General features: G+C 41.5%; 2 protein-coding genes and 1 pseudogene across 5 annotated transcripts; 2 read left to right on the top strand and 1 right to left on the bottom strand.

Annotated features, from left to right (window-relative positions):
- Positions 1-3: 3 nt before the first annotated feature.
- LOC112221484 lies at positions 4-536 on the bottom strand (annotated as a pseudogene).
- Positions 537-6,662: 6,126 nt separating this feature from the next.
- Positions 6,663-10,815, top strand: LOC112248027 (aerolysin-like protein). Of its 2 annotated transcripts, XM_024416854.2 has the most exons (3): positions 6,667-7,337; positions 8,696-9,198; positions 9,544-10,815. In XM_024416854.2, the coding sequence occupies exons 2-3, from the start codon at positions 8,714-8,716 to the stop codon at positions 9,545-9,547; spliced, it is 489 nt and encodes a 162-aa protein (XP_024272622.1). In that variant the 5' UTR covers positions 6,667-7,337; positions 8,696-8,713; the 3' UTR covers positions 9,548-10,815. The 2 variants fall into 2 exon arrangements, with proteins under 2 accessions (XP_024272621.1, XP_024272622.1); XM_024416853.2 differs by lacking the exon at positions 9,544-10,815 and having other exon boundaries at positions 6,663-7,337; positions 8,696-9,537.
- Positions 10,816-16,018: 5,203 nt separating this feature from the next.
- On the top strand, positions 16,019-22,753 carry LOC112248028 (aerolysin-like protein). 3 transcript variants are annotated; one of them, XM_024416855.2, is made up of 3 exons: positions 16,019-16,160; positions 20,400-20,911; positions 21,967-22,753. In XM_024416855.2, the coding sequence occupies exons 1-3, from the start codon at positions 16,139-16,141 to the stop codon at positions 22,414-22,416; spliced, it is 984 nt and encodes a 327-aa protein (XP_024272623.1). In that variant the 5' UTR covers positions 16,019-16,138; the 3' UTR covers positions 22,417-22,753. The 3 variants fall into 3 exon arrangements, with proteins under 3 accessions (XP_024272623.1, XP_024272624.1, XP_024272625.1); XM_024416856.2 differs by lacking the exon at positions 16,019-16,160 and adding an exon at positions 16,203-16,552; XM_024416857.2 differs by lacking the exon at positions 16,019-16,160 and adding an exon at positions 16,204-16,548.
- The last annotated feature ends 44 nt before the right edge of the window (positions 22,754-22,797 follow it).

The following is a 22,797-nucleotide window of genomic DNA, read 5'->3' as shown; positions in this document are numbered from 1 at the left end:
TGGTTAATATTGGAGCATCGGTAGAGTTTTCCTGAGCCGTCTACACACATCTATAAAAGAGCTCACATGGGGTTTGAAGAGGGACAGGTTGGGATACTCCATGTTGGTCAGCACGGACGACTTGATGGGGTTGATGAAGAGGAAGCCCATATGGTCAACGGCCAAGCAAGACCTGCCCTCCAGCCCCAGGCAGATTCCAGACCCCACATCTATGGTGTACTCAGTAATCAGTGGCCAGCTGGTCATTTTTTCAAATAACTGCCTGTTTTCATTCGTCGTGAACTTGATGAAATGTGCCGGCGCCGTTATCCCACAGCAACAGCTTTGTGATGCGCTCGCCGAGGTTGAACTGAAACTCATTGAAAGTGTTTGCATCTCCAAAAGTCGCTACTTTCCCATTGATCAGCTCACACAGCTTTGACCTGCCAGCCTACCACTGCGACTCCAATCTTCTTGAGGGTGGCACCGTTGTCCATGCCGTGGAAATTAAATGAACTGCCTCCTTGACCACCGATCAAATCCAGTGTGGTTGCCATGTTGAGAGTTTGATTGTGCGTCTCGTAACCTGAAATACACATTTGTACAGATACATTTTAAAAACCTCCAACTCAAAGGAGATCTGATTCGGACATTCAAAGCACCAAAAGAACATTAAAGAACAAGATGAAAGGATCAAACAATAACCAAGGGATATAATGACTCGTGGTAGGAATTAGAGGTCGAGCAACACATCAGTCTAGGGCAGGGCTCTCTAACCCTGTTCCTGGAGAGCTACCCTCCTATAGGTTCACTCCAGGCCCAGTTGTAACTAACCTGATTCAGTTTATCATCCAGCGAATTATTGGAATCAAGTGGAATAAATTGGAATGAAATAATACAGGACGGTACCTCTAGTCTAGGGTGACCAAATCGCTGCACAATCCTCAGGTCGCGTTCTGTTATTGCTCCTAACTCCTCCTTGTCCTCCCCCTAATCTGATCTTTCCATCTCGATTCATCTGGAATCTATCACACCCATTCCTTCCTCCTCAGCTAGGAACCTCAGAGTCACCATGGAGTCCCTTTCCTTCTCCCAGGACCTCCCACTCTACATCCTGCTGTTTCTCCTGATCAACACCATGGAGTCCCTCTCTTACTCCCAGCACCTCCCAGACTACAGCCTGCTGTTTCTCCTGATCAACACCATGGAGTCCCTCTCCTACTCCCAGCACCTCAGAATATGATAACCTGACTTATGATGATGAGTATGAATGTAATAGATACCACATCAGAATATGATAACCTGTCCTATAATGATGACTATGAATGTAATAGATACCACATCAGAATATGATAACCTGTCCTATGTCCGATGAGTATGAATGTAATAGATGCTACATCAGAATATGATAACCTGCCCTATAATGATGAGTATGGATGTTACAGATACTACATCAGAATATGATAACCTGCCCTATAATGATGAGTATGAATGTAATAGATACTACATCAGAATATGATAACCTGTCCTATAATGATGAGTATTCTTTAAGACAGTATTCTTTAAGACAGGCTTTAGTATTCACAGGTATGCATTAATATATTATAATCCAGAACAATATTCTTTAAGACAGGCTTTAGTATTTACAGGTATGCATTAATATATTATAATATAGTCCAATATTCTTTCAGACAGGCTTTAGTATTTACAGGTATGTATTAATATATTATGACAGTGTCTAATATAGAACAGGGTCTGTTAAATTTATCAAGTGTCCAATTAAAACTAACACTCAGATTTAGTCAAGTAACACCTAAAACCTGAATCATTCAAACTTCATTACTGAATGTAGATACAAGGGTTTTATTTTACCTGCATGAGATGCTACTCTGTACTGTGCAAGCAATGCAACAGCTGCATCATTGGTAGTGTAGTCATGATTTGTATTGCCCTATTCTTGAACTATGTGCTTTAAGACCCTAAATATGAATATCTATGATCACAATGTTGTGCACTCTCTTTTTTAATTGAATTTATTTCACCTTTATTTACCCAGGTAAGCAAGTTGAGAACAAGTTCTCATACAAACGTTACCTCAATTTCAAATGGTTAATAATAATAATGACCAGTAAGTCAACTGTTTCATCATTTAGGAAGCATTTGTTCCATGAAATGTGCAGTTAATTAGTAGAAAAATCAACATTAGTTCAAATTTTTTCACTTAGCAAGATGAGTTGTTAAGATTTGTTTTTACTAATATACAACCCGTATGCAGGCCTCAGATTCAAAGATGGAAATAGATTCTCTAATTTAATTTAAGTCATCTTTCATTTTAAAGCTGCATTAGGTAAGATTTATTTTTTACATTTGGTGAAATTGTCATCGCACATTGTCAGCTATCAGTATGGAAAAAATTCTGAGAGAAGATCCAGCTTCTTTGACTGCCCTTCACTCTGCAAACACTCTGAAAAATCGTTCCAGCCAATCATGTCCCTAGTAGCAATGTACCTAATGTGCACAAATAATTTGATTTCAACAGATAAATATACATGATGAATTATATCAACTTCATTATTTGGGATTTAATAACAGTCATGTCAGCAGGTAGAAGGAACAGAAAGCGAACCAGAGTGTGTGAGAGAGTTGAGTCCCTCCCCTCCTGTTCAGCTGCAGCAGGTCTATCTCTGACAACAGAGGAGCAGAAGTTGGAGACAGATAACTGTTTGTTTGTTGGTAACATGTCTGTTTATGCATTACATTTAAATTATGGATATTAAAGTTGGTAAAGTGACTGAACAAAGCCTGTTTCTTTGCCCGAGATAGCACCAATCACCTACTTTGAACATTTCAGAACTCAATGCTGGATGTGTCAATCAGTGTATTCAAGGTTAAGAGACAGCTTGATGTAAAGCACTACACTCAACCGTCTACTCACCTCACATTAAACATCATACTAACATCATACTTTTGAATTCAAAACAGAACACTAGAAGGCTAAAGTCAACCACGTGAAAACAAGGCAACAGTAAACATGTTGTCCTCCCCACTAATGATGCAGAACCCTATGAAGAACCCTTTTTGGTTCCAAGTAGAACCTTTTACACAGAGAGTTCTACAAGGAACCCAAAAGAGTTCTGGCTGCGACCACAAAGGGTTCTACCTGGAACCAAAAATGTTTCTCTTATGTGGCGAGTCGGATAACCGTTTTGGAATCCATTTTTCTAAGGCTGTAGTTTTGTTCGTCATAACATCCTATAAGTTTAAAGTCTATGCGGTGGAAAATGTGTTATACTGAAGACATAGCAGTGAATTGTACAAGCTATATGCATCCTCTGTTCTGTTTATCATGGTTCATGCAGGTGACTGGATAAATACACAAAGGGACACGGTCATAACTTCCCCTCAGACCAATTGGTAGAATGCCCAGAATATGTTCTGGAAGTTAAGAAGCAGTGAATTGTACAAGCTGTATCCATTCTCTGTTCTGTTTATCAAATCAAATCAAATTTTATTTGTCACATACACATGGTTAGCAGATGTTAATGCGAGTGTAGTGAAATGCTTGTGCTTCTAGTTCCGACAATGCAGTAATAACCAACGAGTAATCTAGCTAACAATTCCCAAAACTACTACCTTATACACATAAGTGTAAAGGGATAAAGAATATGTACATAAAGATATATGAATGAGTGATGGTACAGAGCGGCATAGGCAAGATGCAGTAGATGGTATCGAGTACAGTATATACATATAAGATGAGTATGTAAACCTAGTTGCATAGTTTAAAGTGGCTAGTGATACATGTATTACATAAAGATGCAGTAGATGATATAGAGTACAGTATATACGTATACATATGAGATAAATAATGTAGGGTATGTAAACATTATATTAAGTAGCATTGTTTAAAGTGGCTCATGGTTCATGCAGGTGACTGGGTAAATACACAAAGGGACACGGTCATAACCTCCCCTCAGACCAATTGGCAGAATGTCCAGAATATGTTCTGGAAGTTAAATTATGAGAGTTAGCTTATTTTCTTTGGTGACTGATCTCGCATGATAGTAGCCAGCCGCATGCAGGAACCGACCCATAAAACATGTCTACATTTCTAAAAACCTTTTTGCTTTGCCCCTTTAGAGCTTCAGTAGACCTATACCAAGGTGTGTGAACCTCTCTGTACATGAAAAAAAAGAAACATGGCTTCATTTACTTTGAGTTTCTGAGTCCTTAGTGGTGAATTTCCACAGCAATTCTGGCTCCACAAATGCATGGTTGATTTCTCCGTGGTGGTCCAACAGCAAAGGTCTGGCTGACAACACCAGTGACATTTCCTTCACCCTGATTAACACATTTTTATTGTGCTAATCATGACAAGTGTGTGTGGTGGAAATTCAACACCAGGGACACCTGAAGTCCGTATGAAACAAAACATTATTTATTATCAGTTAACTGGAGTTAGGTAGGGGTAAAGTGACTATGCATTTTCCACCACATAGGCTTTAAACATATAGGATGTTATGACGAACAAAACTACAGTCTTAGAAAAATGGATTCCAAAACGGTTATCCGACTCGCCACATAGGAGAAACATTTTTGTTTCCAGGTAGAACCCTTTGTGGTCGCAGCCAGAACTCTTTTGGATTCCTTGTAGAACTCTCTGTGTAAAGGGTTCTACTTGGAACCAAAAAGGGTTCTTCATAGGGTTCTCCTATAGATATAACCTTTCTTTCTAAGACTGTATATTATGAGTAGAGAAAGGTGCTGTTGCATATTAGTGAACATGTTTTGGTTAGTGACTGGAAACCACCGATATGCTCTCTGGCTCAAATATCAAGAAGAGGAAGTGGCACCAAGAGTTGTTGAAACTGTTGATACATATTTGTCATAATTAGCACAATACAATGTCTTAATCAGGGTCAAAGGGTTTGTGACAATTTCAATAGAAAACTACTGATGTATATCTTTGTATGGGCGTGGGGGGAGTTTTGCTGATTTATGAAAGAGTGCTTCTCCACTCCAGAGACACCTATTCCACTGTTGCGTCTTTGGTGTTAAACAATTGAATTTCACTCTGAGTCTTGACTCTTAAACAGGTTTATTGCATATTGAATCAGACCTATTAGTTTACTTCAATTACTATCTTCTATAGCCATCCTTAACACTGAGGCCTGCATATCGTTGTATATAGGTACACAATGTCCCTAAAAAACTAATCTTGCTATATGTGGAAATATTTGAGAGGTACATTGTTATTTTGACCAAATAATGGACAAAACATTTCACGGAACACATTATTTTTTGTTTTGTTTTGCTTCCTATATTTTGAAACAGTTGCTTTATCATTTCTAAAGTCTAGTTAATCAAACATGGTATGGGTTTGTTGTCCCCCACAATGATATTGGGGAGGGGACTACGGATCAGTCTCTGTCCGTTCGTATGTTTGCTTGTAAGTTCGTAAAACAAGATATCTCAGACAGCACTGGTAAGATTTTGACAAAAGTTGGGTGAGTGATTCGTCTTGCCATAAAGATCCAGCATTTACAAAATCATACTGATTGGCCCAAGTTGGGAGCTATGGTAATTAACTGCAATGTGTTAGTAACACACAATATGTCAATTGGCCCAGGGGGCAGTGCAGCACCATTTGTGGGGGATGACATGTTTACTGTTGCCTTGTTTTCACATGGTTGACTTTGGCCTCCTATTGTTCTGTTTTGAATTCAAAAGTATGATGTTAGTATGATGTTAAATGTGAGGTGAGTAGACGGTTGAGTGTAGTGCTTTACATCAAGCTGTCTTTTCATCTTGAATACTGTTACGTTTCTCCAGTTTTTTTGTTGTGGGTTTGTGTATATGTATATTTCAGGAAATGGCTTCCTGGATTCCCCCGGCTGATTGGTCGGCCCCAGTGCAGATTAGAGCTCTGATCCCGCCCTCTCATACAGCTGTTGGCCATTACAAACTCCTTTGATGTCCTGTGTTGGTTGTTGCTCAAGGAGAGCTTCTTGGTATGTCCTGTGTTTTGTTGTTGCTCAGGGAGAGGTTCTTGGTATGTCCTGTGTTTTGTTGTTGGTCCTGTAGACGTATGTGTATGTCAAAATGACTGTGTTTTTGATAATTGAAGTTGTTCACTTTACATTAGTAATTATTTGGTTTTTGCTCCCAGGGGGAGAGGGAAGGCACCTTGGGAGTGCTTAGACAAGAGGCTGGCGGGCATACATATACCTATAGACATGGTATGTACTATGCACACTAGGTAAGACCTAGGCGGACCATCCCCTGTATTTTGGTTAGTATGCCATTTGGTGCCAGTTAGGTAAGTTGTGGGAAGGTAGCAGAGGGGGCTTTAACTTTAACTTTTGATGCTTTGGTTCTGTCCAGCCCCTTTTCCCCAAATTACCATGTGAAGGAAATAAATTCCCTGTTAACAGTAAATTCTCTGCCTGCAATCCCACACCTCTTTCACTCCAAGTGTAGTTGAGTGTAGCAGGGAGTTGCGTCACCCCCCCCAAGAGGTGTGCGTAACAAATGTTCTGACACATCTAGCATTGGGTACTGACAGGTTCCAAATAACTGAATTGAAGGGAACGGTGAACTGAGACAGGAAGTACTTCATGCCAACTATTTTCCTGTGTTAAAGCTGCTGCAGGTCAGTCTGGAGAGAGCAGACTTTGTAGCAATAGTGCAAAAAGTTAGATGGAAAGTTGCCGATTTTTCAACGTAGGTGACTGGGGCCAACTACAAATAACAGGCTTTGTTCAGTCATTTTACCAACTGTATTATCCATAATATAAATGGAATGCATAAACAGGCATGTTACCAACAAACAAACATTTATTTGTCTCATACTTCTGCTCCTCTGTTGCCAGAGATAGACCTGCTGCAGCTGAACAGGAGGGGAGGGACTCAACTCTCTCACACACTCTGGTTCGCTTTCTGTTCCTTCTGACCCTGCTGCAGCTGAACAGGAGGGGAGGGACTAAACTGTTAATAAATCCCAAATAATGAAGTTCATATAGTTCATCACGTATATTTATCTGTTGAAATCAAATTATTTTTGGACATTAGTCAGGTGCATCCCTAGAAGCGACACGATTGACTGGAATGATTTTTCAGCGTTATTGCAGAGCGAAGGGTAGTCATAGAAGCTGGATTTTCTCTCAGAACATCTTACATACTGATAGCTGACGATGTGTGAAGACAACTTCATGAAATTGTTATGACCTAATGCAGCTTTAACATGAAAGCTTACTTAAACGAGAGAATCTACATCCATCTTTGAAACTAAGCCCTGCATAAGTGTTTTCACATGATGGACATTTGCCTGCTCTGCTGATCCTGAGTAATGAGTTCAGGTGAGTGGTTAAACACAGGTTTCTCTAGCTAGCTCTGCTGATCCTGTGTAATATGTGTTCAGGTGAGTGGTTAAACACAGGTTTCTCTAGCTAGCTCTGCTGATCCTGTGTAATATGTGTTCAGGTGAGTGGTTAAACACAGGTTTCTCTAGCTAGCTCTGCTGATCCTGAGTAATGTGTTCAGGTGAGTGGTTAAACACAGGTTTCTCTAGCTAGCTCTGCTGATCCTGAGTAATGTGTTCAGGTGAGTGGTTAAACACAGGTTTCTCTAGCTAGCTCTGCTGATCCTGAGTAATGAGTTCAGGTGAGTGGTTAAACACAGGTTTCTCTAGCTAGCTCTGCTGATCCTGTGTAATGTGTCCAGGTGAGTGACTGAACACAGGTTTCTCTAGCTAGCTCTGCTGATCCTGTGTAATGTGTCCAGGTGAGTGACTGAACACAGGTTTCTCTAGCTAGCTCTGCTGATCCTGTGTAATGTGTCCAGGTGAGTGACTGAACACAGGTTTCTCTAGCTAGCTCTGCTGATCCTGTGTAATGTGTTCAGGTGAGTGGTTAACCACAGGTTTCTCTAGCTATTCATATTTATTGTTGCGTGTTCATGTTGTATTTATACTATATTATCACTGGGATTCATTTGACTCAGATATGCAGATGTGGTGTGACAGTATGATGTTTAGTTGTTCCTGTATAGTAGACTGAGTCTAGTGCTTTATACCAAGCTTTCTTTTTCATCTTGGTTTGACTAACACAACTAGTATTTCATACTGAAATGACAGATTCTAAACTATTAAACTGCAGGTGAAGGTGAACTGCACTGCAGCTCAAACATGTCTAGTCTCTAAAGTGTTTATGGGTGTCTGTCTACACTTTCTACCAGTCAATCTGGAGAAGAGCAGGCACAACCTTGTGATCATAGATATTAATATTTAGGGTCTTAAAGTACCTAGTTCAAGAATAGGGCAATACAAATCATGACTACACTACCAATGATGCAGCTGCTAGCACTACAGAGTAGCATCACATTTAGGTAAAATAAAATACTTTACTTTTCTGAAAACATTTGAAATCGAGGTAAAGTTTGTTTTAGGTGTTACTTGACTAAATCTGATGGTTAGTTTTAATTGGACAGATACTTTAAAAGGTTGACAGACCCTGTTCTATATTAGACAGTGTCATAATATATTAAGTCGTGCTAGGTGTAGGAGAGGGACTCCATGGTGTTGATCAGGAAGCAACAGCAGGAGGTAGAGTGGGAGGTGCTAGGAATAGGAGAGGGACTCCATGGCTTTGAATGTCTGAATCAGAGCTCCTTTGAGTTGGAGGCTTCATAAATTGATCTGTACAAATTTGTCTTTCAGGTTACGTGACGCACACACATGGCAACCTTACTGCAGTTGATCGGCGGTGGAGGAGGCAGTTCAATTGAATTCCATGGCATGAACAACGGTGCCACCCTCAAGAAGATTGGAGTGGCGGTGGAAGCCTGGCAGGTGAAAGCTGTGAGGGAGGAGCGGACCGACAGGCACGTTGCGACCTTTGGAGATGCAAACACTTTCAATGAGTTTGAGTTGTACCTCAGCGAACGCATCACCAAGCTGTCTCTGTGGGGTAACGGCGCCAGCACACGTCTGGGTGCCATCAAGTTCATGACGAGTAAGAATCGGCAATTCTTTGAAAAAATGACCAGCTGGCCACTGAAGGCTGAGTACACCATAGATGTGGGGTCTGGAATCGGCCTGGGGCTGCAGGGCAGGTTTGGCTCGGACATTGACTGCATGGGCTTCCTCTTCATCAACACCATCAAGTCGTCCGTAATGACTGACATGGAGTATCCCACCCTGTCCCTCTTCAAACCCCAGATGTGTGTAGACAGCTCAGGAAAACTCTACCGATGCTCTAACATTAAGGGGGCTGTCCACTTTAAAACATGTAATCCAATATGGGGGTCGACATTCATCAGGCATCTCATTTCTAGGACAGTCATTCCTTATATTTAATTGGCCTTGATCAGTAAAATAGCCCCAACACCCTTTTTATTTTTTTATTTTTTAAACCTTTACACATAAGCATCAGGCCAAGATAGTACACACACACGCTATTATTGTTGTCTTTCTAAAAAGCGATTTATCCATCCCTCGGTGATGATTAGTTCTAAAATTGTCTTTGTCTTGTTTGAACAACTTGTATCTTTGTGTGTTGATTTTAGGTGACCCCAGAATATGTGAAATCCATGTCTCACCACAACGACACCTCTTCGGTTCAAGAATAGTCCATTACATATAGCAAAACCCTGACCAATACTTCCTCCTGGTCCGTCAGCAACAAGAGAGTCCACCTTGAGTGTGTCGGTCAAAGATCTGGTCGAGGTGTCATCAGGGTTCAGCTTGACCGTGGGAGTGGAGCAATCCACCAGCCTGCACAAGACGGAGACCATAACAGAAGCGGATACCATCAAAGTGAAGATCCCTCCAGGGACGACCATGGATGTTGAGATCACAATGAGAAAAGCAAATATCGATCAATATTCTTACTTACAATGACGGCCTAGCAGAAGGCCTCCTGCGGAGATGGGGCTGGGATTAAAAATATAAATCAATTAAAATATAGAACAAAATAGACTTCACGAAGCAGCCACAACTGTCAGTAAGAGTGTCCATGATTGAGTCTTTGAAGAGATTGAGATAAATAACGTGAAAGACTTAATACGCGATATTCACTCAACACAACCAAATGTATAACTGCTGGATTTAGTTAAATTACCTTTTGACACTGCAGCACCTGGGGGAATACACTGAACAATAATATATATCACCATGTAAAGTGTTGGTTCCACTGCATCACCTGGGGGAATATACTGAACACTGTCGCTCTTATGCATAATCCATCCACCTGACAGGTGTGACATATCAAGAAGCTGATTAAACAGCATGATCATTACACAGGTGAAACTTGTGCTGGAGAATATAAATGGCCACTCTAAAATGTGCAGTTTTGTCACAGAAACTAATGCCACAGATATATGATGTTGAGGATGAGTGCCATTGGCATGTTGAATGCAGGAATGGTCACGAGAGCTGTTGCCAGGGAATTTAATGTAAATTTTTCTACCATGTTGTAGAAAATTTGTTACTACGTCTAACCAGCCTCACAACTGCAAACCATGTCTATGTTGTCCTGTGGGCACGCGGTTTGTTGATGTCAATGTTGTGAACAGAGTTCCCCATGGTGGCGGTGCGATTGTCATGGGCAGGCAGAAACTAGGGACAACAAGTACAATTGCACTTCATCGGTGGCAATTTGAATGCACAGAGAAAAAGTGATGAAATCCTGAGGCCCATTGTCGTGCCATTCATCCGCCCGAATCAACTCACGTTTTAGCATTCGGGCTCCCAAGTGGAGCAGCTTTCTAGGGCACTGCATCTCAGTGCAAGAGGCGTCACTACAGTCCCTGGTTTGAATCCAGGCTGTATCACCTCCGGCTGTGATTGGGAGTCCTATAGGGCGGCGCACAATTGGCCCAGCGTCGTCTGGGTTAGGCCATCATTGTAAATAAGAATTTAACTGTTCTTAACTGACTTGCCTAGTAATATTAAGGTTAAAAATAAAATAAATACAAATATGATAATGTTACAGCCTCATGTCGAAATGATCTGTACACAATTCCTGGCATCTGAAAATGTCCCTGTTCTTCCATGTCCTTACATACCCACCAGACATGTCACCCGTTGTGCACGTTTGGGATGCTCTGGATTGACATGTACGACACTGTGTTCCAGCCAATATCCATTAATTTCGCATAGCTGTTGAAGAGTGGGAAAACATTCCACAGGTCACAATCAACAGCCTGATCAACTATGTGAAGGAGATACGTCACACTACAAGAGGCAAATTTTAAAACAGGTAACATAAAGATCTATACAGAACTAGTCAGAGGTTTGGACACACCTACTCATTCAAGGGTTTTTCTTTATTTTCACTATTTTCTACACTGTAGAATAAATGTGAAGACATCAAAGCTATGAAATAACACATGGAATGATGTAGTAACCAATATCAAGATATATCTTATATTTTTCAAAGTAGCCACTCTTTGCCTTGATGACAGCTTTGCACACTCTTGGCATTCTCTCAACAAGCTTCACCTGGAATGCTTTTCCATCAGTCTAGAAGGAGCTCCCATATATACTGAACAATTGTGACTGCTTTTCTTCCACTCTGCGGTCCAACTCATCCCAATCCATCTCAATTGTGTTGAGGTCGGGTGATTGTTGATGACAGGTCATCTGATGCAGCGCTCCATCACTCTACGTCTTGGTCAAATAGCCCTTACACAGCCTGGAGGTGTATTGGGTGATTGTCCTGTTAAAAAACAAATGATAGTCCCACTAAGCATAAACCAGATGAGATGGCGTATCCCTTCAGAATTTTAAAATTATTTAACTAGGCAAGTCAGTTAAGAACAAATTCTTATTTTCAATGAGGTCTTGGCTGACGGCCTAGGAATAATGGGTTAATTGCCTTGTTCAGGAGTAGAACAACAGATTTGTACCTTGTCAGCTTGGGGATTTGAACTTGCAACCTTCCGGTTACAAGTCCACCACGCTAACCACTAGGCTACCATGCCTAAATGTGTGTTGAATTTAAAAAAAATCACCTACAGTGTCACCAGTGAAGCACCATCACACCTCCATGCTTCACGGTGGGAACCATACATGCGGAGATCAATTTGAATCAATTGGAGGTGTACCTGTGGATGTATTTCAAGGCCTACCTCCAAACTCAGTGCCTCTTTGCTTGACATCATGGGAAAATCAAAAGGAATCAGCCAAGACCTCAGAATAACAATGTTAGACCTCCACAAGTCTGGTTCGTCCTTGGGAGCAATTTCCAAACGCCTGAAGGTACCATGTTCATCTGTACAAACAATAGTACACAAGTATAAACACCATGGGACCACGCAGCCGTCATTCCACTCAGGAAGGAGATGCGTTCTGTCTCCTAGATATGAATATACTTTGGTGTGAAAAGTGCAAATCAATCCCAGAACAACAGCAAAGCACCTTGTGAAGATGCTGGAGGATCCAGGTACAAAAGTATCTATATCCACAGTAAAACGAGTCCTATATCAATATAACCTGAAAGTCCGCTCAGCAAGGAAGAAGCCACTGCTCCAAAACCGTCATAAAAAACCCAGTCTATGGTTTGCAACTGCACATGGAGAAAAGTCCTCTTTTCTGATGAAACAAAAATACAACTGTTTGGCCATAATGACCATCTCTTCGATTATAATCACAGCCGTATATATCCCCCCCCAAGCAGACACATCGATGGCTCTGAACGAACTTTATTTAACTCTCTGCAAACTGGAAACGATTTATCCGGAGGCTGCATTCATTGTAGCTGGGGATTTTAACAAGGCTAATCTGAAAACAAGACTCCCTAAATTTTATCAGCATATCGATTGCGCAACCAGGGGTGGAAAGACCTTGGATCATTGTTACTCTAACTTCCGCGACGCATATAAGGACCTGCCCCGTCCCCCTTTCGGAAAAGCTGACCACGACTCCATTTTGTTGATCCCTGCCTACAGACAGAAACTAAAACAAGAAGCTCTCACGCTGAGGTCTGTCCAACGCTGGTCTGACCAAGCTGACTCCACACTCCAAGACTGCTTCCATCACGTGGACTGGGAGATGTTTCGTATTGCGTCAGATAACAACATTGACGAATACGCTGATTCGGTGTGCGAGTTCATTAGAACGTGCGTTGAAGATGTCGTTCCCATAGCAACGATTAAAACATTCCCTAACCAGAAACCGTGGATTGATGGCAGCATTCGTGTGAAACTGAAAGCGCGAACCACTGCTTTTAATCAGGGCAAGGTGTCTGGTAACATGAACCGAATACAAACAGTGCAGCTATTCCCTCCGCAAGGCTATCAAACAAGCTAAGCGCCAGTACAGAGACAAAGTAGAATCTCAATTCAACGGCTCAGACACAAGAGGCATGTGGCAGGGTCTACAGTCAATCACGGACTACAGGAAGAAATCCAGCCCAGTCACGGACCAGGATGTCTTGCTCCCAGGCAGACTAAATAACTTTTTTGCCCGCTTTGAGGACAATACAGTGCCACTGACACGGCCTGCAACGAAAACATGCGGTCTCTCCTTCACTGCAGCCAAGGTGAGTAAGACATTTAAACGTGTTAACCCTCGCAAGGCTGCAGGCCCAGACGGCATCCCCAGCCGCGCCCTCAGAGCATGCGCAGACCAGCTGGCCGGTGTGTTTACGGACATATTCAATCAATCCCTATACCAGTCTGCTGTTCCCACATGCTTAAAGAAGGCCACCATTGTTCCTGTTCCCAAGAAAGCTAAGGTAACTGAGCTAAACGACTACCGCCCCGTAGCACTCACATCCGTCATCATGAAGTGCTTTGAGAGACTAGTCAAGGACCATATCACCTCCACTCTACCTGACATCCTAGACCCACTCCAATTTGCTTACCGCCCAAATAGGTCCACAGACGATGCAATCTCAACCACACTGCACACTGCCCTAACCCATCTGGACAAGAGGAATACCTATGTGAGAATGCTGTTCATCGACTACAGCTCGGCATTCAACACCATAGTACCCTCCAAGCTCGTCATCAAGCTCGAGACCCTGGGTCTCGACCCCGCCCTGTGCAACTGGGTACTGGACCACCTCCCAGGTGGTGAGGGTAGGCAACAACATCTCCTCCCCGCTGATCCTCAACACTGGGGCCCCACAAGGGTGCGTTCTGAGCCCTCTCCTGTACTCCCTGTTCACCCACGACTGCGTGGCCACGCACGCCTCCAACTCAATCATCAAGTTTGCGGACGACACAACAGTGGTAGGCTTGATTACCAACAACGACGAGACGGCCTACAGGGAGGAGGTGAGGGCCCTCGGAGTGTGGTGTCAGGAGAATAACCTCACACTCAACATCAACAAAACTAAGGAGATGATTGTGGACTTCAGGAAACAGCAGAGGGAACACCCCCCTATCCACATCGATGGAACAGTAGTGGAGAGGGTAGCAAGTTTTAAGTTCCTCGGCATACACATCACAGACAAACTGAATTGGTCCACTCACACAGACAGCATCGTGAAGAAGGCGCAGCAGCGCCTCTTCAACCTCAGGAGGCTGAAGAAAGGCCATAAAGATCATCAAGGACATCAACCACCCGAGCCACTGCCTGTTCACCCCGCTATCATCCAGAAGGCGAGGTCAGTACAGGTGCATCAAAGCTGGGACCGAGAGACTGAAAAACAGCTTCTATCTCAAGGCCATCAGACTGTTAAACAGCCACCACTAACATTGAGTGGCTGCTGCCAACACACTGTCAATGACACTGACTCAACTCCAGCCACTTTAATAATGGGAATTGATGGGAAATGATGTAAATATATCACTAGCCACTTTAAACAATGCTACCTTATATAATGTTACTTACCCTACATTATTCATCTCATATGCATACGTATATACTGTACTCTATATCATCGACTGCATCCTTATGTAATACATGTATCACTAGCCACTTTAACTATGCCACTTTGTTTACATACTCATCTCATATGTATATACTGTACTCGATACCATCTACTGCATCTTGCCTATGCTGCTCTGTAGCATCACTCATTCATATATCCTTATGTACATATTCTTTATCCCCTTACACTGTGTATAAGACAGTCGTTTTTTGGAATTGTTAGTTAGATTACTTGTTCGTTATTACTGCATTGTCGGAACTAGAAGCACAAGCATTTCGCTACACTCGCATTAACATCTGCTAACCATGTGTATGTGACAAATAAAATTTGATTTGATTTGATTTGATTTGTTATGTTTGGAGGAAAAAAGGGGATGCTTGCAAGCTGAAGAACACCATCCCAACCGTGAAGCACGGGGGTTGCATCATCATGTTGTGGGGGTACTTTGCTGCAGGAGGGACTGGTGCACATCATGAAATAGATGGCATCATGAGGAAAATTAATGTGGATATATTGAAGCAAAGTCTCAAGACTTCAGTCAGGAAGTTAAAGCTTGGTCGCAAATGGGTCTTCCAAATGGACAATGACCCCAAGCATACTTCCAAAGTTGTGGCAAAATGGCTTAAGGACAACAAAGTCAAGGTATTGAAGTGGCCATCACAAAGCTCTGACCTCAATCCCATAGAAAATGTGTGGGCAGAACTGAAAAAAACGTGTGTGCGAGCAAGGAGGCCTACAAACCTGACTCAGTTACACCAGCTCTGTCAGGAGGAATAGGCCAAAATTCACCCAACTTTTTGTGGGAAGGTTTTGGATGGCTACCCAAAACGTTTGACCGAAGTTCAACAATTTAAAGGCAATGCTACCAAATACTAATTGAGTGTATGTAAAATTCTGACACACTGGGAATGTGATGAAAGAAATTAAAGCTGAAAGAAATCATTATTTCTACTATTTTTCTGACATTTAAAACTTCTTTTTTTTAATGTAGGCATGATTTTTAGGTTGGTTTTTGCATACGACTGGCTGTTATCATGAGGGCTCAGTTCTCAAATAAATTGAGCAAGGTCTCATATCTTAAATTCCAGAACATATTCTGGGCATTCTACCAATTGGTCTGAGGGGAAGTTATGACCGTGTCCCTTTGTGTATTTACCCAGTCGCCTGCAGGAACCATGATAAACAGAACAGAGGATGCATACAGCTTGTACAATTCACTGCAATGTCTTCAGTATTAGACATTTTCCACCACATAGACTTTAAACTTATAGGATGTTTTGATGAACAAAACTACAGAGAAAGGTAATGTTGCATATTAGTGATTTTTTTGTTTGTTCGTGACTGGAAACCACCGTTATGCTGTCTGGCTCAACATCAAGAAGAGGAAGTGGTGCCAAGAGTTGTTGAAACTGTTGATACACGTTTGTCAAGATTAGCACAATACAATGTCTTAATCAGGGTCAAAGGGTTTGTGTCAATTTCAATTGAAAACTACTGACACACACTTTATTTGCATGAGGGGAGTTTTGCTGCTATATAAGAGAGTGCTTCTCCACTCCAGAGACACATATTCCACTGCTGCATCTTCAACGTTAAACAATTGAACTTCACTCGAAATCTCGGAACCGATCAGTTTTCCTCCATCAAGATTTTGAATAGTCATCCTTAACGCTGAGGACTGCATATCATTGTACGTAAGTGCACAATGTCCCTAAATAACTATTCTTGCTATATGAGGAATGTTTGAGATCTATACATTTCTATTTTGACCAACTAATTTACAAAACATTTCAGGCAACAAATGTTTTCTAAATTCTGAAACAGTTTCTTAATCAGTTATAAAGTCTAGCTGAACAAACATGGTATGGGTTTGTTGTCCCCCACAATGAAATTTGGGAGGGGACTACGGATCTGTCTCTGTCCGTCCGTTGTTGTGTTTGTTTGTACGTTAGTAAAACAAGATCTCTGAGAGCACTGGGCTGATTTTGACAAAACTTGGGTGAATGATTCGTCTTGCCATAGAGATCCAACATTTACAAAATAACACTGATTGGCCCAAGGCGGGAGCTATGGCAATTGACTGAAATTTGTTAGTCATACGCAATATCTTAACTCGCCCAAATCAAATGTTATTCGTCAATTGCGCCGAATACAACAGTTGTAGACCTTACAGTGAATTTCTTACTTACGAGCCCTTTACCAACATTGCAGTTATTAAGAAAAAAAATACAAAAAAAATGTAAAAGTAAGATGAGAATAACATAATAGCAGAAGCATAATGTTAAAACAAACAAAACAGCATGGTGTTTTGAAAGCCGATAAGACGGCAGCCCTCCCCTCCGGCGCTATTGTGAAATAAATAAGGGGGTACTGCATCATTCGTGGGGGACGACATGTTTACTCTTGCCTTGTTTTCACGTGGTTGACTTTGGCCTCCTATTGTTCTGTTTTGAATTCAAAAGTATTATGTTAGTATGCTGTTTAATGTGAGGTGAGTAGACTGTTGAGTGTAGTGCTTTACATCAAGCTGTCTCTTAACCTTGAATACACTGATTGACACATCTAGCATTGAGTTCTGAAATTTTCAACGTAGGTGACTGTTGCTATCTATGGAAAAAAATGGCTTTGTTCACTCACTTTACCAACTTCATTATCCTGAACATAAATTGAATGCATAAACAGGCATGTTACCAACAAACAAACACATTAGGTACATCCCTACTAGGGACACGATTGGCTGGAACAATTTCGGAGTGAATGCAGGGCGAGGGGCAGTCAAAGAAGCAGGATCTTCTCAGAATATTAACATACTGATAGCTGACAATGTGCGATGACAATTTCACCAAATTTAAAAATAAATCTGACCTAATGCAGCTTTAAAATGAAAGCTTACTGAAATTAGTGACTCTATTTCCATCTTTGAATCTGAGGCCTGTATAAGCGTTGCACATTAGTAAAAACAAATCTAAAACAACTCATCTTGGTAAGTGAAAAAAAATGTTGAACTAATGTTGATTTTATTACTAATTAACTGCACATTTCATGGAACAAGCGGTTCCTAAATGATGTTGACTTACTGGTCATTATTTGTAGTTGATCGGTATATATGACATGGTGTTTTGTATTCACATTGTTCACTTTGGCCTGCTATTGTTTTTGTTTTCACATGGTGGATGTTGGCCTGCCCTGCTGATACTGTGTAATATGTGTTCAAATGAGTGACTAAACACAGGTTTCTCTAGCTAGCTCTGCTGATACTGTGTAATGTGTTCAGGTGAGTGACTACACACAGGCTTCTCTAGCTAGCTCTGCTGATACTGTGTAATGTGTTCAGGTGAGTGACTACACACAGGCTTCTCTAGCTAACCATATTTATTGTTGCATGTTCATGTTGGAATTACACCATATTATCACAAGGATTAATTTGACTCAGATATGCAGATGTTTTACGACAGTATGATGTTTAGTTGTTGCTATATAGTAGACTGAGTGTAGTGCTTTATACCAAGCTTTCCTTTTCATCTTGGTTTGACTAACACAACTAGTATTTCACACTGAAATGACAGATTCTAAACTATTAAACTGCAGGTGAAGGTGAACTGCACTGCAGCTCTAACATGTCTAGTGTCTAAAGTGTTTATGGGTGTCTGTCTACACTTTCTACCAGTCAATCTGGAGAAGAGCAGGCACAACCTTGTGATCATAGATATTAATTTTTAGGGTCTTAAAGTACCTAGTTAAAGAATAGGGCAATACAAATCATGACTACACTACCAATGATGCAGCTGTTACATTGCTAGCACACTGCAGTATCATCACATGCAGGTAAAAGACAATACCTTACCTTTCTGAAACCATTTAAAATCGAGGTAAAGTTCGTATCTACATTCAATAATGAAGTTTGAATGATTCAGGTTTAAGGTGTTACTCGTTCTGACCTTAGTTCCTTTTTTAAGGTGTTACACGTTCTGACCTTAGTTCCTTTTTTATGTCTTTGTGTTAGGTCGGTCAGGGTGTGAGTTGGGTTGGGTAGTCTATGTTCTTTTTTTCTATGTTATATTTCTATGTGTTTGGCCTAGTTTTGTTCTCAATCAGAGGCAGGTGTCGTTCGTTGTCTCTGATTGAGAATCATACTTAGGTAGCCTGTTTTCCCCATTTGTGGTGTGGGTGTTTATTTTCTGTTTAGTGTTTTCTGCAGCTTACAGGACTGTTTCGTTTTTTTTTGTTTATTCACGTTGTTATTTTGCATTTCAGTGTTTCAGTAAATCAAACATCATGAACATGTACCACGCTGCGCTTTGGTCCACAACTTCTTCATACGGCAACCGTAACAACTTGACTAAACCTGAGTGTTAGTTTTAATTGGACAGACACTTGATAAAGTTAACAGACCCTGTTCTATATTAGACAGTGTCATAATATATTAATACATACCTGTAAATACTAAAGCCTGTCTTAAAGAATATTGTACTATATTATAATATATTAATACATACCTGTGAATACTGCAGCCTTCTTAAAAATATTGTTCTGTTAAAATATATGAATGCATGCCTGTGAATACTTTAGCCCGTCTTAAAGCATATTGTCCTATAATATAATAAATGAATACATACCTGTGAATAGTGCAGCCTCTGTCCTAAAGAATATTGTTCTATATTCATTCATTTCAATCTTTATTCTTTCAGATATTTCAAAGCAGCAACTTATTTTTGGAGAGGTGAATTTCAGCAGCATAAACACCTCATATTCTGATGCGCATTATTACATTCATACTCATTACAGGGCAGGAAATCATATTCTGACGTACTGTCAGAATACTGACGTACTGTCATCTGTCATCTGTCATCTGTAACATTCACAGGTTATCATATTCAGGTTATCATATTCTGAATGTAGCATCTATAAAATGTGATTATTCATGATTATTCATAATTATAGCAACATATGAAATAATTGTATAAGTGTATAGAGATGTGCTCACTTACACAACAACATGTTTATATAAATCATTACACAAGTCACCAAGTTGATCAGGAGAAACAGCAGGAGGTAGAGTGGGAGGTGAGAGAGGGACTCCGTGGTGACTCTGAGGTTCCTAGCTGAGGAGGAAGGAATGGGTGTGATAGATTCCGGAGGAATAGAGATGTAAAAATCAGAGGAGAGTGGAGGACAAGGAGGAGTTAGGAGCAATTTAAAAATGTGTCATTCTCAGTGACCTGAGGATTGTGGAGCGATTTGGTCACCCTAGACCAGAGCTACCGTCCTGTATTTTTTCATTCCAATCAACTAACTGGTTGATACACTGAATCAGGTTAGTTACAACTGGGGCTGGAGAGAAAAACCTACAGGAGGGTAGCTCTCCAGGAACAGGGTTGGAGAGCCCTGCCCTAGACTGATATATTGCTCGACCTCTAGTTCCTACCATGAGTCATTATTGGTTATTGTTTGATCGTTTTATCTTGTTCTTTAATTTCCTTTTGATGCTTTGAATGTCTGAATCAGTTTTCTTAAATTAATCTGTACAAATGTGTATTTCAGGTTACGTGACGCACACTCAAACTCTCAACATGGCAACCACACTGCATTTGATCGGTGGTGGAGGAGGCAGTTCATTTGAATTCCACGGCATGAACAACGGTGCCACCCTCAAGAAGATTGGAGTGGCGGTGGAAGGCTGGCAGGTCAAAGCTGTGCGGGCGGAGCTTACCGACGGGCGCGTTCAGACCTTTGGAAATTCACACACTTTCAGTGAGTTTGAGTTCGACCTCGGAGAGCGCATCACCAAGCTGTCACTGTGGGGTAACGGCGCCGGCACACGTCTAGGTGCCATCAAGTTCAAGACGAGTAAGAACCGGGAGTTCTTTGAAAAAATGACCAGCTGGCCACTGAAGACAGAGTACACCATAGATGTGGGGTCTGGAATCTGCCTGGGACTGGAGGGCAGGTGTGGCTCGGACATCGACGGCATGGGCTTCCTCTTCATCAACACCATCAAGTCGTCCGTGCTGACCGACATGGAGTATCCCACCCTGTCCCTCTTCAAACCCCAGGTGTGTGTAGACAGCTCAGGAAAACTCTACCGACGCTCTCACATTAAGGGGGCTGTCCACTTTAAAACATATAATCCAATATGGGGGTCGACATTCATCAGGCATCTCATTTATAGCACAGTCACACACATACAGACACATTAAATATTATTTTTGGCTTACTTTCTAAAAATCAATTGATCAAAACCATCAAAACCATGCTACAACACAACTCCCCGTGGACTGTAGGTGCAAGTAAGGATGACAAAGGCAGAAAATTTACCGTTTACTGGGGATTTATTCCGTCACACGGTAATTTTTGGGAAAAAGGGGCTGAACGGAACCAAAGCAAAGAAAGTAAATATCAAAGCCCCCTCTCCTACCTTACCTGCCTACCCACTAACCTAACTTAGCACCACCTGGTGCGCTAACCAAAATACAGGGGGTGGTCCACCCTGGTCTTACCTAGTGTGCATAGACAGTGAATACAACGGTTTATGTATGCCCGCAGGCTTCTTGCCTAAGTTCTCCCTAGGTGCCTTCCCTTTCCCCCCTGGGAACAAATGAAACAGAACAACACAAACAATGTCAATAATCAAAAAAACTGCATCATATTGACCAACACAGGGCATACAAATCAGCTCTCTCTCAGCAACAACCAACACAGGGCATACAAATCAGCTCTCTCTCAGCAAGAACCAACACAGGGCATACAAATCAGCTCTCTCTCAGCAACAACCAACACAGGGCATACAAATCAGCTCTCTCTCAGCAACAACCAACACAGGACACACAAATCATCTCTTTCTAAGCAACAGAACACTGGCTTATATAGCTGAAGAAGGAGTCTGTAATTACAGACAGCGGTATCCTCTGACGAGAGGGCGGGGTCAGCTCCAAATAGCAATGGGCCGACCAATCAGCTGCTTGGGGGAATTTTAGGAAGCCATCCTGAAACACAAACATACAACATAAACACAACACAGAAACTGGGGAACGTAACACTGATGATTAGTTCTTAAATTGTCTTTTTCTTTCCTGAACAATTTGTATCTTTGTGTGTGTTTTGATTTTAGGTGACCCCAGAATATGTGAAATCCGTTTCTCACCACAATGACACCTCATTGGTTCAAGAAGAGTCCATTACATACAGCAAGACCCTGACCAAGACTTCCTCCTGGTCCGTCAGCAACAAGATAGAATCCACCTTGAATGTGTCGGTCAAAGCAGGGATCCCAGATCTGGTCGAGGTGTCATCAGGGTTCAGCTTGACCGTGGGAGTGCAGCAATCCACCAGCCTGCAGAAGACAGAGACCATAACAGAATCGGATACCATCAACGTGAAGATCCCACCAGGGAAGACCATGGATGTTGAGATCACAGTGGGGAAAGCAAATATAGACCTCGACTACAGAGCCACAGTGAAAGTCACCTGCATGAACGGCAGTCAGCTGGTCTTCCCATCCAATGGCATCTACACCGGTGTGACTTACACTTCAGCGAGGGTATCCACAAAGGAGAGATGAGACAAGTGTATGACATCATGAATAGTATGCACAGTGATTGAATGTGACACCATTACTAAATCTATGTGTGCCTTTTCTGTTATTATGATCTTCTTTGAGTGATTCTGATTGAACCCAGTTGACTCAGCTCTTTATTTCTGTCTCAGCAGAGGGTATAACAACAGGTGGATCATTCCTACAATCTGTTGCCTGTTGTGTCCAATGACATTTTAACACATGTTTTGTGTGAATTATTGAACAACATTCACTAAAAAATGTTTTCTTATATGGTTAGATGCCCATTTACCATAAAAAACAATGTTATGTAACTATAATTAATTAAAGTTGTAATAAACCATTTGTCTGGTGTGTCAGTAAGCTTTCGCCCTATCCCCAGTTAAG

Source organism: Oncorhynchus tshawytscha, linkage group LG22, assembly GCF_018296145.1.
Source record: "Oncorhynchus tshawytscha isolate Ot180627B linkage group LG22, Otsh_v2.0, whole genome shotgun sequence".
Taxonomy (NCBI): domain Eukaryota; kingdom Metazoa; phylum Chordata; class Actinopteri; order Salmoniformes; family Salmonidae; genus Oncorhynchus; species Oncorhynchus tshawytscha.
Note: the sequence above shows the minus strand (reverse complement) of the source record. Positions and strands in the feature narration are given on the sequence as shown.